This window comes from Mesocricetus auratus, unplaced genomic scaffold (assembly GCF_017639785.1).
Source record: "Mesocricetus auratus isolate SY011 unplaced genomic scaffold, BCM_Maur_2.0 Super-Scaffold_100021, whole genome shotgun sequence".
In the NCBI taxonomy this organism is placed as follows: domain Eukaryota; kingdom Metazoa; phylum Chordata; class Mammalia; order Rodentia; family Cricetidae; genus Mesocricetus; species Mesocricetus auratus.
The window spans coordinates 28,490,734-28,508,230 of NW_024429202.1; the positions used below are offsets into that span (position 1 = coordinate 28,490,734).

Genomic DNA, 17,497 nt, shown 5'->3' on the forward strand with positions numbered 1-17,497 from the left:
CTACCCACACTTCCTATACTGGAAACCTTAGTTTTGCTACATATGACTATAAATTAAATTCATGGTGTCTGAGGAAAGGCCAGATAACACCCAATTAAAGTGGAGTCTCTTTTAAAATGCAACAATACCACTTAATCCTACCTGTAGATTCTATAAATATCATCAGAGCGCCCCTTCCTCAGTCTGAGAATCCAGGCTCCCGGATTGGCTTTGAGCTGAAAATATCCCTAGGACACAAACAAAGTAAAATTTCAGTTCCCTTTAAAACTTCAAATTGTTGTTTCTGACAGATATTCACTTTTTCTTTTGAGTATCAGATCATGTGTGTGTATACCTACCTATTTACCTACACATCTTTCTTTCTTTTGGGGGGTGGGGGCTGGGAGGGTTATACTGGGTATTGAACCCAGGGTCTTGCTGCCGTGATAACTTAAAAAAATTAAAAGATAGTTAACAAATCAGGGAAAAGTAAAGCAAAACAAACAAAAAACAAAACAAAAGCAAACAAGCAAGCTAAAAACCAAATAGCTCTAGAAGAACAGAGTCAGTGAAGCCAAGAAGCCTGCTGCTATGCTCCACTGAGGAAAACGTATGGCAGGGGAATGTGCTGGGAGCTCACAGTGAAAAGAGAGCGAGCAGAGCTCTACAGCGAGTTTTGTTGTTTGACTGGCATATAAATGGAATCCCCAAGCTTAACCAAACCACTGACTTTTCAATGACTACATGTAGTCCATGGTTAATTCTTATTTCACTTCACTTCATAGTTCAGAATGTTAACTGTTCTGTCATAAATTCTAGTATCTAAATTACCATGATTGAAGCATCTGATAAACTGGTTATTTACCAAATTGGCCATCACAATCGTGTCCACAATTGTTGGGTTGGCTGAAGTTCCTAAAGTGAACTGTAGTCCTCGAGGGGGCTGGCCTGTGGTGATGTCATAGCAATGACCTTCTAATAACAGGTATTCCAGCTCATACTCAGCAGTCACTACACTGTCCACCTGAAAAGTCAAAATTAAGCCACATGAATATTACACATGCATACTCAAAATGCAATCTGCAGGGGTAGGGATGGGGGGAGGAGTGGAGTGGATAAAAGCACTTGCTACTGAGGCTGATGACTTGAGCTTGATCCCTGGGTTCTACACATTAGAAGGTGACCTGATGTCTACAGCTGTCCCTGACATCTACATGGCACAAATCCCATCAAAAACCCAAACAAACAAAAATTAAAAAATACACCTTTTGTGACTTTAAGAAAAGGCAAAAACATGGTTTTGGAAAGTAGATCATCCATTGATTGGGGTGGGGGTAGGAGGTAATCTACAAAGGGATAGCAAAGGGATTCTTGGAATAAAATGTTCTGAATCTTGATTAAGATAGTGGCTAATAACTATAATCATAAAAACTTGATTGGAGAAACAAGAAAAGATAATAAAGTCATTCCAAAAATATAGATGAGAGGCTAAGATTCTCCAAGTTGTTGTGAAAAGCCCTAAATAAAGAAAAAGAATTTACATCTTATGGTAATAGATGGGTACAGCTCGTATACAATATCCACAGCATCATCCTAAGAGCCAACAATAGAAACAACCCAGTGTTCATACACTATTTCCAAATAAAGCAATACTATCTGGCAATCAAAATAAAGTACGGATAGTTATCATCACATGTACGAACCTCGGAAAACCATTTGTCAAGTGAAAAAAGTCAGTTACTAAAGACCACTTGCTGAATAACTACTCAGCCACAATGTCAGATTAGGAAGGCTCAGAGAAACGGGAAGTCAATGACTGCCAGCAGGAAGAACAGGTCAGTGTTAATGAGTTCTGTGAGGATTACTCTTCACTGACAATTTGACTAGATTTGGAAGCATATTTCTGGGCCTTTGCAGAGAGGCTCAATTTAGAAGGAAGACCCACACTAAATGTGCAGCACTGTTTCATGGGCTGGGATCCTGAAATGAGTAAGAAAGGAAAGGGGTTAGGAGGAGGGGGGCCTAGAGAAATGGTTCAGTGCTGTTCTCCCAGAGGTCCTGAGTTCAATTCCCAGAAACCACATGGTGGCTCACAAGCATCTGTAATGAGATCTGGTGCCCTCTTCTGGCCTGCAGGGATACAAGCAGGCAGAACACTGTATAAACAAACAAATAAATACATGAACCAAAGAAGGGAAGAAGAGAGGAAGGGAGGGAGGGAGGGAAGGAAGGAAGCTAGGAAGGAAGGAAGTTAGGAAGGAAGGGAGGGAGGAAGGGAGGGAGGAAGGGAGGGAGGGAGAGAGAGGAAGGCAGGAAGGCAGGAAGGAAGGCAGGAAGGCAGGAAGGCAGGAAGGCAGGAAGGCAGGAAGGCAGGAAGGAAGGAAGGAAGGAAGGAAGGAAGGAAGGAAGGAAGGAAGGGAGGGAGGGAGGGAGGAAGGGAGGGAGGGAGGGAGGAAGAGAGAGAGGAAGGCAGGAAGGCAGGAAGGAAGGCAGGAAGGAAGGAAGGCAGGAAGGAAGGAAGGAAGGAAGGAAGGAAGGAAGGAAGGAAGGAAGGAAGTCACCTGAATTCTCTTTTCTCTGGTTGGTGCCACAGACCAAACCACTTCCCCTGCCACATCTTCCCTACCATGATGGACTCCATCTTATGAGTCAAAAGAATGGCTCCTCTCTCACATGGCTTTCTGTCATGCGCGTGGATGTAGCATCGAGAAAAGTAACTAATACAGACACGTTGCTGATTACGGGGACAACTAAACTGAGATAGCAAGGACAGCAGCACCAGTCTGTGCACATGCCAAAACTTACGATGGGACACTGAATCATAAACAGACCATACATGACTCAGGATTCGGAAACAATGATAATCTTACCTCCTCTAGATAAATATTATCAAGATCATACGGTGTTCTGACAGATTCTACCATCCAACTCTCAGGCGTGTTCAAATTCAAAGTGAACAGGGGAGACTGTGGCATATCCAGAAACTTGGCTATTGGTCCCTTCGCAAAGCTGTTGTCTGCAGCGAAAGAGATCTCTGGTTCTAAGACATAACGATAAAAGCTGAAATGAAAATAGGAGTGTTAGGCTTTCTGGATGCAATCACAAGGGTCCACACAAGTTAACAAAAAAACTAGATTTGGACAGTATCCTTCCAGATCAGGCTATGAATAGGCAAAACCATTCTTTGATCTAGTGAAGCCTCCCAGGGCTGCCATAGAGTCAAAAGAGAGAGGGAAGAATGCAGAAGACCGTCCCTTCAGACGTGTGGTTCTCCTCTTTAAGGAGAACACATTTTCTCTTAAAATCTGAGCCCAGGGTGCTTGTGCTCTCATGTCAGCACTGAAAACATTGTATGTCATAACTAAACATTTTTTAATATAAAGTTAATAGTGAAGTTGGGGTTCCTCATCCTTTGTAAAATTGTTGGGATCCATTTAGAAACTATAGCTCTGTCCTTCATCCAGGAAGACATTTCCCACAGCCAGAGCATGTGCTAAGCTACCACTATTATTGGGACACTCCTACCACAAATGGCCATCCTGCAACCAAGCCTGTCCACTTCCCCAGGGTACATGAGAATGAGTACAGTAAGCTTCTTACATGTGGCAACCAATGGCTACAGTTCTTTTAAAGAGAGATGCCAATGTGCAAGTAGCTTGGATTAGTGCCATCTAAATGCTTCCAAGTCCACACTATGTTCTCAGAGTGTCTAACCAGAACAAATATGTGACATAATTCAACAGTCAGTAGATGTCCATTCAAACAACATCCGCCTATCAGCCCACCTGATTTGTCAGCATTTTGTATTAACTTTTAGATTTGGTACCACTCAAAAAAGGTTCCTTAAATGGCATTTTACCTTTTTAAAGGCATGTCCGAAAGTTTGGATTGGCAATTCATAAATACTCTTAGATTCATGTTTATCAACTGAGTCAAAACCTAAAAAGGCAAACCAGATGACAAAATATTTAGCTTTTTCTCCTCAGAAACATTATTTCACAACTAGTTAGGAAATAAAACATTAACATCTCAAGAAGACAGATAAAGATAACAGCTGTCATTACATCTGCACTGGAGGAGTTGTGAGAATCAAAGCTCCAATGTGGAATCTACCATACACACCTCAGGCACAGACCCGAAAAGGGGCAGGGAGGGATGCGATGGCTCAGCAAGCCAAGGCGCTTGCTGCCAAGCCTTCCCGCCCAAGTCTGACGCTGAGACCCAAACGGCAGAAGGCAAGCATTGACTGGTGTTTGTTTGTTGAGCAGAGTTTCTCTCTGTAATAGTCTTGTCTGTCCTGGAACTCTCTGTAGACCAAGCTGGCCTCAAACTCACAGAGATCCATCTGGCTCTGCCTCCTGAGTACTGGGATTAAAGGTGTGCACTACTCTTTCAAAGTCAGCAAGAACTGGACTCTTTCAAAATGCCCTCTGATGGCTAGTTATGTACCATGATGTGCGTAAACAGACACACAGACTGACTGACTGAATTAAGGAATGGGTTTTTTTGGGTTTTTTAAAATTTATTTTTAATAAAAGCTATTGCAGATCACTTCTCACACAAAGTTTAACACTCAGTTTCAAGGAAACAGCAGATAAATGATGAATATTTAGCTACAAAGGAAAACACAACAGCTCACTGCTTCAATTCACATTAAAAAGCATGAAAAGACATATGTATTAACACCTACAGAAGAGTAGGCGATCACACTATCTTAAAAAAATCCCAGCTAGGGCTAGAGATATATTTCATTTGGCAGCGTGCCCATATAGCACATAGCACATGTAAGGCTCCATGTTCAGGCCCTAGAATGCATGTACACAAAACACACACACACACACACACACACACACACACACACACACACATACACTTAAATGAAATGTTAGGGTGTTGCATTTACTAGCATTTTAAACATACATCAAAGTATAGCACCTTATATATATATATACATATATATATAAAAGATATGATACAATTAATAAGGAAAATGAGCCTCTATTAAACTTATGAAAATATATTGTCCAACTCCTCTAGAAGATGTCTCAGGGACAAAGGAAGTACCCAGAAAATCATAGGGCCCATGACTACTTCATTAAAGATAATAACTGCCTCCACAGCAGCCCTACCAAGAGCAAGGGGGCAAGCCTCTGTGCTTCTCTTGTGACAGGGTCAACAACAGCTACCACATCATAGTATGTGTCTCCTTCATTGGGCTTCAGTTTAATTGCACTGAAAAAAAAATCAAAAGAACAAAACATTAGCATAGAGATAAGAGGAAACAAAGTTGGAGGTGGGGGGAGATGGGGATACCAGTATGTTGTATCAACTCTTCAGCCCTTTGAGCATTTCAAAAAATATGCAGATCAGAATTAACAAGCTATAATGGTGATCAACTATGAGACTAAAGCTGTGGAAGGAGCTATACCTAATTAGGTGAGGCTTGTGATTGTCCTTGTATGAGGCCTGTGATGGGTGGGACTATGAGCTAAGGAGCACAATAACATGCCAAATCCTGGTTCTGGAAAGATAAGCTTAATCTAAAGAGATCTCTCCTCTCTCCACCATTAGCACTGCAGCAGCATGCCCAAGAAAAGCTCTTACAAATGAAAATGCAAAGAGGAAAAAAGCAGTGACTCTCAAAGGACTAAGACTCCACCCAGTTGTATAAAATCATTTATTGCTTTGTTAGATCTGATCAAAGTTTTACAGTTAAGAACATTTGCCGCCTGTGCTAACAGTACAACACAAAGCAGAATGCAACCAGCAAACCATATAGCAATGGTTTAGTTGCTGCTGGTGGTTATTTCAAAAGTTAGATGCTTTGGAAGCAGCCATTACTTCAATATAAGACAACTATTTTTCTGTAGCTATTCTCGAAAAATCACCCCCATGAGTGTTCACAACCATCCCTAACTCCAGTTCTAGAGGATCCAATATCTTTTTCTGCTCTCCATGGACAATGCATGCACACGGGTGTACAGGTTTACACATGGACAAATCACCCATATACAAAAAATTAAATTAACCGGAATCTAGTTGAAGACAGATGACCAAATGAACCAAGAAGGAACTGGAGATACCCACAGAAACAGTTGACCTGACCTAATGAGAGCATGCAGACCCTAGTCGTAAAACAGGGGAACCAGCATTGGACCGAACCAAGCCCTCTGAAGGTGGGTACCAGCTAGGAGGACAAGGCAGTCTAAGGAACTTCTAACAGTGGAGCCGGGGTTTATTCCTAGGCCACAAATGGACTTTGGGAGCCCTTTCTCTATGGATACTATTGCAGCCCAGATATGGAAAGGAGGGCCTGGGCCCTCCCCCAAATGATGTGATAGACTTTGATGATCCCCCATGGAGGGTCTCACTATCCTTGGGGAGTGGGTGGTGGGTGGGTTGGGGGGTCAGTGGGAAGCATGGGAGGATGGGAAGGTGAGGGACTGGGGGGATGGATATGTAAATAAGAGTGTTTCTAAAAATAAAAAGTTAAATTAATTTTTAAAAATCACTCCTGTGTTCTATAACAAGGAAAGGGGGCAAGAAAACTCAAGGAAATAACAGTCACATGAGAATGGCACAATACAAACCAATTAACACGATGTACTTGATGTACTGTTAAGAGAAAACTCTAGAATGAAGCCAAATCACACATTCCCATTGGGTGAATAGAGCAAATATTCAAGAAAACTGTGCCCTCCCAAATTATGTTCACCGGAATCACTGGAGAATCTTGCTAAGAGGCAGGTACTGATACAACATGTCTGCTGTAGGGCCAAAGATCACTCAGCAGGCTCCCGGACAATACCCTGTTGCTGATGGTCTCAGACCCACACTAAGGGCACACAGAATTGATAGCGTAGGAATTTCTGTTTGTCTTTCAAGACAGGGTTTCACTGTGTAGCCCTGTCTGTTCTGGAACTCACCCTGTAGAGCAGGCTGGCTCTAACTGGGAGAGCTATCAGCCTCTGCCTCTTGAGTGCTAGGATTAAAGGCATGCACCACCACCACCACCCACCTGCACAATCTTTGTTTGTTTTTCGAGACAGGGTTTCTCTGTGTAGCTTTGGAGCCTACCCTGGCACTCACTCTGTAGCCCAGGCTGGCCTCGAACTCACAGAGATCCGTCTGCCTCTGCCTCCCGAGTGTTGGGATTAAAGTAGTGCGCCACCAATGCCTGGAGTGCACAGTAATTTTTATTTGTAGCAGAAATGATAAGTAGGGCTGGAGAGATGGCTCCTCTTCCAGAAGTCCTGAGTTCAATTCCCAGCAACCACATGGTGCCTCACAAGCACACATAATGAGATCTGGTGCCCTTTTCTGGAGTGCAAGCATACATGCAAGCAGAACACTATACATAATAAAGAAATAAATCCTTAAAAAGAAATAACTAGCCGGGCGTTGGTGGCGCACGCCTTTAATCCCAGCACTTGGGAGGCAGAGGCAGGCGGATCACTGTGAGTTCGAGACCAGCCTGGTCTACCGAGCGAGTTCCAGGACAGCCTCCAAAGCCACAGGGAAACCCTGTCTCGAAAAACCAAAAAAAAAAAAAAAAAAAAAAAAACTTTTTATGTAATAATTAAATGGAATTTATTTGAGTAAAGCAAGTTTCAGCATGTTGAAAAGTTAGAAACAAAGAATCCACATGATGAGCTGAATGGATAAAACCTTTCAATAAAATAGGAATGAGAAATTTTGATTTACATGTATCAAAAACTTGGCTCACACAACAGCAATAAAAATTTCTATTGTATCATAACAGAATTTGTAGCTAGAGCAATTTTAATTACGTAAAACTCACAGAGATCATAGAGAAAAGGATGCTTTAGAGAGGGCTTGGGCTACACTGAGGACCTACTCTCTTGGCTACGAAAGGTAGATGGGACAGCAGATCAATCACTGTTTCCTGTGCTAGTAACGAGTTCTTTCTTTCAGAGCACAGTGCAGAGAAGAGAAGAGGAGCGTGTGCACAGCTGTGAGTGGCAAACTACCTGAAGGGTTATCCTGGGCCACAGAGGTCTCTGCCTACAAGTGACATGAGAAATCAGAAGAAGGCTGAAGACGTAGCTTAGAGGCACGTGTGCTTAGCATGCACAGGCCCTACATAAGAGAGTGGAGTAGGGGTAAGGAGGGAGAAAGACGAAGATAGGAAGCAGTCATAAATGAGGAGACATGGGCTTGGAGAGAGAGCTCAGCAGTTAAGAATACATACTGCTTTTGAAAAGGATCTGACATTGGTTCCCAGTTCTCACAACCACCTATAGTTCCGCGAACCCCCGGAAGAATCCAACAGCCTGAGGTCTCCACAGGCACCTGCACACAGGTGCACACATAATCAAAAATAATAAAAGTACAACTTTTAAATGAGGAGACTAACAGCTGATGTTTTGAGTTCTCCGGTCTTAAGGGAGTAACCCACACGTGGGGTTCCAAAGACAATCTGTCTAGGCTCTTTAAAAAGTCAATGCCATAAAAGGAAAAGGGGGTGGGGGTGAGCAGAGAACTCATTTAGATTAAAGGAGATTCAAGAGCTATGGATAACTTCAATGTGTGGTCTGGGACATCAGAGAAATCTGAACAGAGATTAAGTATTAGCGTTACTGGATGAAGGTCACATTTCTCAGTACTGTGGACCAAGTCTCCACATACTGAACACTTTAGACATATTATATCATGTCAGCAATACACTTTCAAATGCTAGAAAAAAAGATAACAGTACACATATGCACACTGCACACACAGATGGGAAATACCGAATACGGCACACCAATAACTAAATACAGCTACAAATACATAGTTATTCTTTGCAAGTCCTGCACCTTCATTCATGTTTGAAACTTCAAAATAAAAAACTGAAGAATAAAAAGGCAGAGACATCTTCATATCCTAAATGCATTTTTATTTATTAGAAACATTGTTTTTTAATAATAATAATAATAATAATAAACAAGAGGCAAGTATTTAACTAGTATTTAAGCAATCTGGTTACTCCTGAATACTAGACAATTATAGCTATCCTATTTCATTAATTGCTATTTTCAATGAAAGGATATATTCAGAATTATTTCAAATTTATTTAGAAATACCAACTTTAATGAAATTGAATTTTACATATGAAATTTCATTTTATATGTGAACACTAACATACAAAGAAAACCACACACTAAACTTCTTATTTCTCTAATAACATTTAAGGTTTCTAAAACCTTATATGGAGAAACAAAGGATGTGAGACAAAAAAAAAAGCCTATGAGTTTAATATCAGGAATGTGCATAAATTCAACATGAATTCCATACCTGTGTTTGTCTTCAAAGAACTGGTAGTCGATCCGTGCCTCTCCTTTGGGTTGTGCTGACAGGAGAGAATCTACCTTCATTACCAAGTCACTTGCCCTAAAAGATGGAGTTATGACATCTTAGCATCACTTTATCTGCAGACTTTCTAATTATTGCTGAACACCATCAGCCCAAACACAGAGTTAATGTCAACAAGGTGGTTTAAAAGAGGGGGTAGGTAAAATGGAGGTTTTTCTTCATTTTATTTTATGTTAACACAGTAAAGAACCTCAGAGACACCAAAATGGGTCGATGTTGCACTAAGTGATGAAAACTTAGAATCACACCTTTTGGTACTGAGTTCACGCCTCTATTTAGATTTATTTGTTTGTGTGCATGTGTGTGTTCTCACATGTTGTGGGTGTCAGAGAAGAACTCAAGGAGTTGGTTATCTCTTTCCACCATATGGATCCCAGGAATCAAACAGAGGTTGTCTTATTCACTGAATCATCTTACTGGTTTGCTAACCCCTTCTAAGCTGACTTATAACCAAAGGAGATCTTGAACTACAAATGTCATGAACTTAAAGAAGCTAGACTTGAATACGACATCCCAAGTAAGCTGTGATAGACTTCAACTATAACCAAGTTTGCACATTTTTCTCTTTGAACTAATCGCATCATAAACAATTTATTTAACTTCCCAGTATCAGTTGTGAACACTTCTGGTACACAGAACAACAAGCAACTTCTTATACTTCTTATACAAAGCACCAAGATCAAAGAGTGCACAACCAGGTTTCTGAAAGCTATGACTGTAACAGGGGACTACCCCAAAACACAGTGACCCTGGAGATACTGAAAGTGCTGCCTCAGGGAAGTGCTTCACAAGCCACACAAAGGAAACCACTCAAAAGCCACGGAGGCAGGAAGAAACACTTTACCTCAACCTCAGCGTTGAGTCAGACGAAAAGGACTTTTTCTCAGTCTGGGGAAGTAGCTCAGTGGTAGAAAACTTTCCTAGCATATATGAAGGTCTAGGTTCCAACATCCACAGCACCACACACACAAAAAAATCTATATCACATGACAAAGGGGCTACTTTGGCAGCTATCAAAGACAGCACATCACTAAAAGATGTGGTGTGACAGTACATGAAAAAGATGAATGAAAAGAGAGACCTTTAATGTCTTTATATCCTCCAACTGAATCAAATGGCACTATTCAAAGGGTAAAAGGTCAACCAAGGGAATAGGGAAATATTTTCAAACCACAGATGTGATAGGGAACTGACATCTAGAATAAAAGGAATGCCCACAATTAAACAAGAAAATAAAAAAACTGGACTTAAAATGATGAAAAGACTAGAATTCAGCATGCATTCCCTCCCCAACACAATGAAACTGAAGGAGACCAAAGAGCCAGCGAAAGTCTCTACACATGTGTCCAGTAGAAAGCAGACCTGTCCCTGCCTGTGTTTGAACTTTTCCAGACTCAAAATGGAGAGAAGTCATTCAAAAACTTAGCTGATAACCTGCATTATTACAGTAAAACTGGAAATAAACCCATAGACTCGGGAATATATTTGATAATATATAGTCCTCACTTTGACCAAAGAGGCGAAATTAATAAAAATCCTGTGACATGATCTAGCATCTAGTTAGAAAAACATTTTTGCTTATTATTTAACTAGTTAACTAATTATAAAAACTTACACATCTTCTTCTACGCGAAGCTGTTGGATATGAGATTTTATTTTCTGTCCAGATGTTTTCAAGATGATATTTTCTAGGAGGTGGAAATCGTCTTGGTTAAAGAGCTCACTCTCCTCCAGCGGCCCAATGATCTGTGAGGTAAAGAGCAGAGCCAAGCTGGCGGTCACCAGTGGCTGTGACACCTCTGCTAGCCCTGGGAACCCCAACCCTGGAGAACATCTTAAAATTAATGAAAAGTAAAAAATAGAGCCTGAAGAAACTCAGCTACTGTTTACCTGCTGATTCCACATCAGTAGAGCCGTGTGTTAACTTTCTAAGAAACTGACATGAACTAGCAGTGTCATTGGCGCTGGTTGTTAGCTAACAGTAAGGCCTACTTCCTAGGCAGGTATTTCCTAGGCAGCTGTACTAACTTCTGTCCCGACCGTCCCACACTCACTACCCCCTCACTGTCAAGACACACTTGAACAAAGGGGCCCACAGGGGCTGCATCAGAAGCACGCCGTCTTGGAAAGACAGGACAGAGCTCTCTGCACCAGCACTCAGAAGCCTGCCAGCCAACAGGGGGGCGGCTCCAGTGCGTTTCAAAGGAGTGAGACAGCTAAAGGCCTATGGAAGGCAAGCTTCACAGCCCAGAAAGTGCTCACCCTTCCATTGCTGATCACCACTCTCTGTCCCTTCTTCAGCTTCAGAACATCCCTGCAGTACAGCGCATGAGACAAAATGGGATCCATTTTGGAAGACTCAAAGGCCTCTTTAAAAAGACTGACATCCATGCCCTAGGAAGTAATCATTGTTAAGGAAAGTCACTGTTATTAAGCAAACCACAAAATGAATAAAATATAAAGTGCTTTTGTGAAAATAACCAAATTTCATAATTAACATTATAACATCTTAATTCTCCATTTTCTCCTCTTTCTGCCCTCCTCATAAACTGCGCATTCCATTTTCCTATTTTCTACTGGCAGTCTATTCTCAATAACTTTATTTTGCAATTTTAAATCTTGGTACTTCTGGTAACAGTCATTTCCTCTAACTAAAAATCAATATACTCATAACTTTATAAGAAATTTTAAAACTATAATCTGTTTTTCTACTTTATAAGTAAATCAAATAATATCTTTTAAAGATCATAAAGAATGGCACATACTTGTATCCTGCACATCTTCAAACTAAACAAGTTTGAAAGTAAAATGTAACACGATACAATTATTTCTTGTTAAGATTCTAACTCAACAACAACAAAAAATATCCTGAGACTCAGAAGCAATCACAAACCCTATTATGAATAGTATATATCAGTCCAGGAGAAAAACATGAATGACCAGGCTAGCCTCAGAACCTTGAGCCTTACCCCAACAGAGAATTCCCCGATGTCCACTCCTGCAGCCAGGGCCTCTGCTGTCTCCTCTTTGGTCATTTTGGTGATGAAGTTCTTAGCTGAGTTGGAGGTCTGTGTTTGGAGAGCTGCCCAGATGGCTCTGAAGATTGGAGTGTTTGAGTAACTTATCTCTTGGCTGGGATTATTGATCATACTTATCCTAACATTGTTACTGGTTTTCTGTTTACAAAAAGGGAGATAAGAATTATACCGTACATGTTAAGAACTTTAAAAGGCAACACTGACCAGGCATGGTGGTGCATACATGTCTTTAATCTTAGCACTCAAAAGGCAGAGACAGGCAGATGTCTGAAGGCCAGCCTGGGCTACATAGCCAGACCAGAGTCACATGCCTCCAAGGGGGAAGGAGTGCAGGGCAGACAGTACTAACATCAGTCATGCTCCATAATAGCAATATCTCTTCTAAACATCTTCAGTAGTTGTTTGTAGTCAAAATAAAATTCAGATGATGTGTACAATCAAGTCTGCCAAATCCTGTAAGGAACTAGCCCCAGGCTTCCTTTCCAATTTCATTTCTATAAACACAGCAGACATCAAGAATGCTGTGTATCCTCACACATTTTATACTCTAACTGCATTCCATCTTTCTAAATTCAAATCCTTTTCCATGTTCCTGCTCACTCATCTTCATTCACCTGGCCTTTTCAGAGGCCAGGAACAATGGAACTCCCCATGGGTAAAAGACAAACTATTCAACAAAACAAAAGCATGAATACGCATGGAAGAAATGGAGGACCATAGAACCAAACAGGGCTTATGTCAAGAATGTAAACTGGGGCCAGGAGGAGGTAGCACACGCCTTTAATCCCAGCACTCTGGAGGCAGAAACCCTGTCTTGAAAAACCAAAAAAAAAAAAAAAAAAAAAAAAAGTAAGCTGGCCAGTGAGCAGTGAGACGGCTTAGCTGGTAAAGGTACTTGCCACCAAGAAAGACCCCCGTTCAATCCCTATGGCTCCTAGTGTGGAAGGAAAATAATTTTCCATAAGTTGCCTTATGACCTCCACATAAGCACCATGCTATGTGTGTGTCTCTTCCCATAAATAAATAAATAAATTAAAATGGAGCGGAAAACCAAACAGACAAACAAAAGGTATCAGGAGCTGGAGAGATGGCTCAGCTGTCAAGAGCACTTATTGTTCTTTTAGAGAACCTTCATTTGGTTCACAGTACCCATGTGACAGCTCACAGCTATACATAACTCCAGTTCCAGGAGCTCTGATACCCTCTTTGGTCTTCTTGGGCATCAGGCATGCATGTGAGGTGTGCCTGTGTATATTTATGTGCACATTCAAACATATAAAAGTCAGCTCACAAAATGTAAAGGAACCAAATATAAGTATACATTATAAAATTTTATGATGCAAGAAGAGGGAGGAGAGCAGTGGCTAGGGGGCCTTCAGTGACATTACTATTTCTTGATCTGGGTGGTGGACACAGGGGCATACTTGCTTGTAACACTAAGTATATGAACGCAAGCTTCACCTCAATGCAAATACATATTTAAGAGCTAGAACTCTCCTAATGTGAAGAGTTTCTCCTTTCACATTAGAAAACCCTGTGTATACATCTGTCACCCATCATTATGAACTGTCCTGACTCAACCTTCAACTGACCACAGTATCCCATCCAGTGTTTTAAACAGTGAAGGCCCTTGGCACCGCAGTGAAATGAAAATCCCTGGATATCTTCTTATTTCAGGCAGTCTCCCTGGGGCTCGGGTTAGACAGAGACACAAAGAGAAATGTGACTTCTAAATGAAGCTGCAAAGACCCAGGAAGAAGGATCTTGACGTCTGATCCTGACAATGATACTGTCCAAAAGAACCCATTTCTTCTCAACCACTCAGCACTGCAATGTCAACTCCTACTAAAACATACAAGTTGACTTAGAGCGGCTCTGTGAACACCTGGCTGGGAGCCTGCGTCTACTTATGTGGAACACACACCAGCCTGCTGGCTTGGGAATGTGTGGGCCTCTCCTGATGCTGCACTACATGGCAAGATCACTGCAGCAAGCACATGCACTCGCGCAAGGAAATCCTACACTGAGAATCCCATTGTGTTTTCTCTTAGAGACTCCATCCCCTCCCTCAAGTGAAGTGAGGCCCTGCAGTCTTTGACCTTTTGTATTAGGAGCTGACAGCCTTTGAAGACACTATGCTCAACTCCCTCAGCACACTAAGAAACATTAGAAACACTAGAATAATCACACTAGCACAGAGCCAATTGGAGCCTCAGAAACAAACAAACACAAAACAAAATACTCCATAACCCCCCTCCCAGAATGAAATCTGAGAAACTTGCCTGATGTTTAATGGCATCATATAATAACTGCCGTCCAGATGGGCTATCAAAATCCCCAACAATCCAAAAAGTCACTGGCCTAATAAAGGAATCATCTGCAGAAAAATAAACACAACAAACTGACTAGAAGAAGAAAAAAGATAATCGATGTTCCAACATTAAATAGGCCAAATAATTTCTGAAAAACATGCAAAACAAAAAATAAGAAAATGACTGCTGTCATAGGTACAAAGCAAGCAGGTAGTGGATGGAACTTCTCTACTAACATGAAGCAGAGCAATCTTCCAAGCAACTCAAATGAAAACTAGGAACATGCATTGATTAACTGACCTGTGGTCTGGGGGATCTCTTAGCATATACAATGAAACATGTGGGCAACGCAATGTAGTATTTAATCATGTTAATTTACAACTTTCTAAAAGGTCTCCAAACATTTATACATATGTATAGATGTTTTGTATAAACATTATATAGTTTATCTACAATCTATGTTACCCACGGGTTTCAGAAACATCACAATGAAATGTCAATAAATTCTGAATATGGTCCTGAAACCATGTAAGTTAATTATAAAAATGAAGGGAACATTCTGGAGTTTCGAGTTACCATAGATTTCCTTGGAGGACATTCCTGGACAAAGAGGCAAAGAAAAAAGAGTAAAAGAAAAGAGAATGTCATTGTATAATCAAATGCCCATCAGAAAGTCAGCAATCACACATGGCTAACAAGGCTGGGCTGCTTTCTGCTCTAGCTCCCACCATGTCCAAGCCCTGTTCTAGGACCCGTCAGAGATAAAATCTTTGAGAAATCCAGTGGACTAATTGTGTGAACGTATACAGAAATGGGAATCCAACGGGAAGATCGCAGCAGGGTAAACGGAACTGTCCTAATGACAACTGCTGCTTTCCAGAGTAGCAATTACTACTAGAACTACTCTGGAAGGATAATCATGTCAACACCACCAGAGGGAAAGGACCTGCCTGCCACTGAAAACAGTTTCTTTAGACAAGTGCAGCTTAAGCAACTGCATAAAATTATTTTAAAGAATTCACAAGGCTTTCTGGAATCTAGTTTACCCTATAAGTGCTACAATAAAATCAGCTCTATGATGTTATCAAAGAATCAGGCAAAATCATTTTCATATAATGTTTTCCATTTTGAACCATGAAGGGCTTTTCCTATCAATTTTAATGATAAACAAAATTTATAAAGAAAATATTTGAATTTTTAAACACAAATACAGAATTATATTTTAAATATGCATTTTCTATACTTGTATTTTAAGAGAAAATTAATAAAAGGAGTTATGGAATTTCTTTTCCCAAGACAGTAAGACAGAGTTTCATTTTCAAATACTAAGACTATAAAATACATTAGATCCAAGCCAAGCCCAGATGGGTTACCTTTTTTAGTAAGATAGTTCATACTGTTGGCTATAGCAGCGGTCTTGCCCTTAGAGTCCAAAGTAGAAAATCTGGCAAAATCATCCACAAAAAAGTTATCTGGGGAAAAAAGAAAAATATTTAAACAAATGTGTAATTAATAAACCTCAATGCAATTTACCATTAATATTCAACTGATAATTGGCTTTAAGCATAATAGAAGATGCATAAGATGTATATTAATTGCTGCTTACTAGGAGGAAGAGGGTTGCTCTTGGAAGGCATATTGGTACCTGTCTTTTTGCTTCCCAGCCACCATAGGTAAACAGAGCTGTCCCACTGCATGTGCCTGGCTCTCAAACAACACAGCCAACTGGTCTTGGAACCAAATCTCTGAATCCCAAAGCCATTCTTCCTTTAAAGTTCTTCTCAAGTAATTTGTCACAGCAATATAGATCTAACAATGGTTTCTTAAAAAGGTCCCAGGACAGCAAAGGCCAGAGGATAGTTAGGATGACAGTGCCTCATCACTGACCCTACCATGGGCTGAGTGACAGAAAGGAGACCTGCCATTGTAGCACAGAAATACAATCTAACACATGGCACTGCTGCCACGCTCCTTAAGCACTGTTAACCCCAAAGACAACCTTCACATTTTAAATTTATTTGTTTGGATTTTCTTTTCCTTTCCAAAACTCTCAGTTCTCTTATCTTCTGTTACCTAAGTGCAGGAATTACAGTATGACCACTATACCCATCCAGCCTACCATTACAGCTTAATTAAAAATAATGAAGTATTGTGTGGTGGCGCACGCCTTTAATATTAGCACTTGGGAGGCAGAGGCAGGCACAACTCTGTGAGTTCAAAGCCAACTCGATCTATAGGTGGTGAGTTCCAGGCCAACTAGGGCTATATAGTGTGACCCTGTCTTACACACACACACACACACACACAGAGACAGAGAGAGACAGAGACAGAGACAGAGAACTACTTGTCTCACTCTAGACTAACTTCTGAAGGTAACCCTGGCCTATGGAAAACTACTCAGTCCACTTTCTGAGCAGGTTCTTCACACCCAAATTCACGCTGTGCTAGGAAACTGAATGTAATGCTTTGTGTGCACTAAACTAGCACTCTTATCAACTGAACCATATCTGAACCCTCTAGATCTACATTTTACCTTTCTTTTTTTTTTTTTTTCTTTTGAGACAGGGTTTCTCTGTATTGCTTTGGAGGCTGTCCTGGAACTAGCTCTTGTAGACCAGGCTGGCCTGGAACTCACAGAGATCCACCTGCCTCTGCCTCCCGAGTGCTGGGATTAAAGGCGTGAGCCACCACTGCATAGCCTACATTTTACTTTTGTTTACCTGCTTTTCCTCCCAGTACTAGGAATTAAACTCCAGGCCTTGCATATGTAAGATAAGCAACTAACACCTAACT

At 40.9% G+C, this 17,497-nt stretch overlaps 1 protein-coding gene across 2 annotated transcripts in view; it reads right to left on the reverse strand.

The window, feature by feature from the left end:
* Uggt1 (UDP-glucose glycoprotein glucosyltransferase 1) overlaps positions 1-17,497 on the reverse strand; it is a 122,702-nt gene that overhangs the window by 31,558 nt on the left and 73,647 nt on the right. The window contains exons 20-31 of one of the 2 annotated variants that reach the window (XM_040729665.1): positions 16,078-16,176; positions 15,281-15,304; positions 14,675-14,769; positions 12,324-12,530; positions 11,617-11,748; positions 10,970-11,100; positions 9,277-9,372; positions 5,109-5,211; positions 3,839-3,918; positions 2,850-3,039; positions 845-1,003; positions 142-227 (exon numbers count right to left, since the gene is read on the reverse strand). In XM_040729665.1, the coding sequence (XP_040585599.1) occupies positions 142-227; positions 845-1,003; positions 2,850-3,039; positions 3,839-3,918; positions 5,109-5,211; positions 9,277-9,372; positions 10,970-11,100; positions 11,617-11,748; positions 12,324-12,530; positions 14,675-14,769; positions 15,281-15,304; positions 16,078-16,176 (1,402 nt within the window). The remainder of the gene's footprint in view (positions 1-141; positions 228-844; positions 1,004-2,849; positions 3,040-3,838; positions 3,919-5,108; positions 5,212-9,276; positions 9,373-10,969; positions 11,101-11,616; positions 11,749-12,323; positions 12,531-14,674; positions 14,770-15,280; positions 15,305-16,077; positions 16,177-17,497) is intronic. The other variant, XM_040729666.1, reaches the window with a different exon arrangement.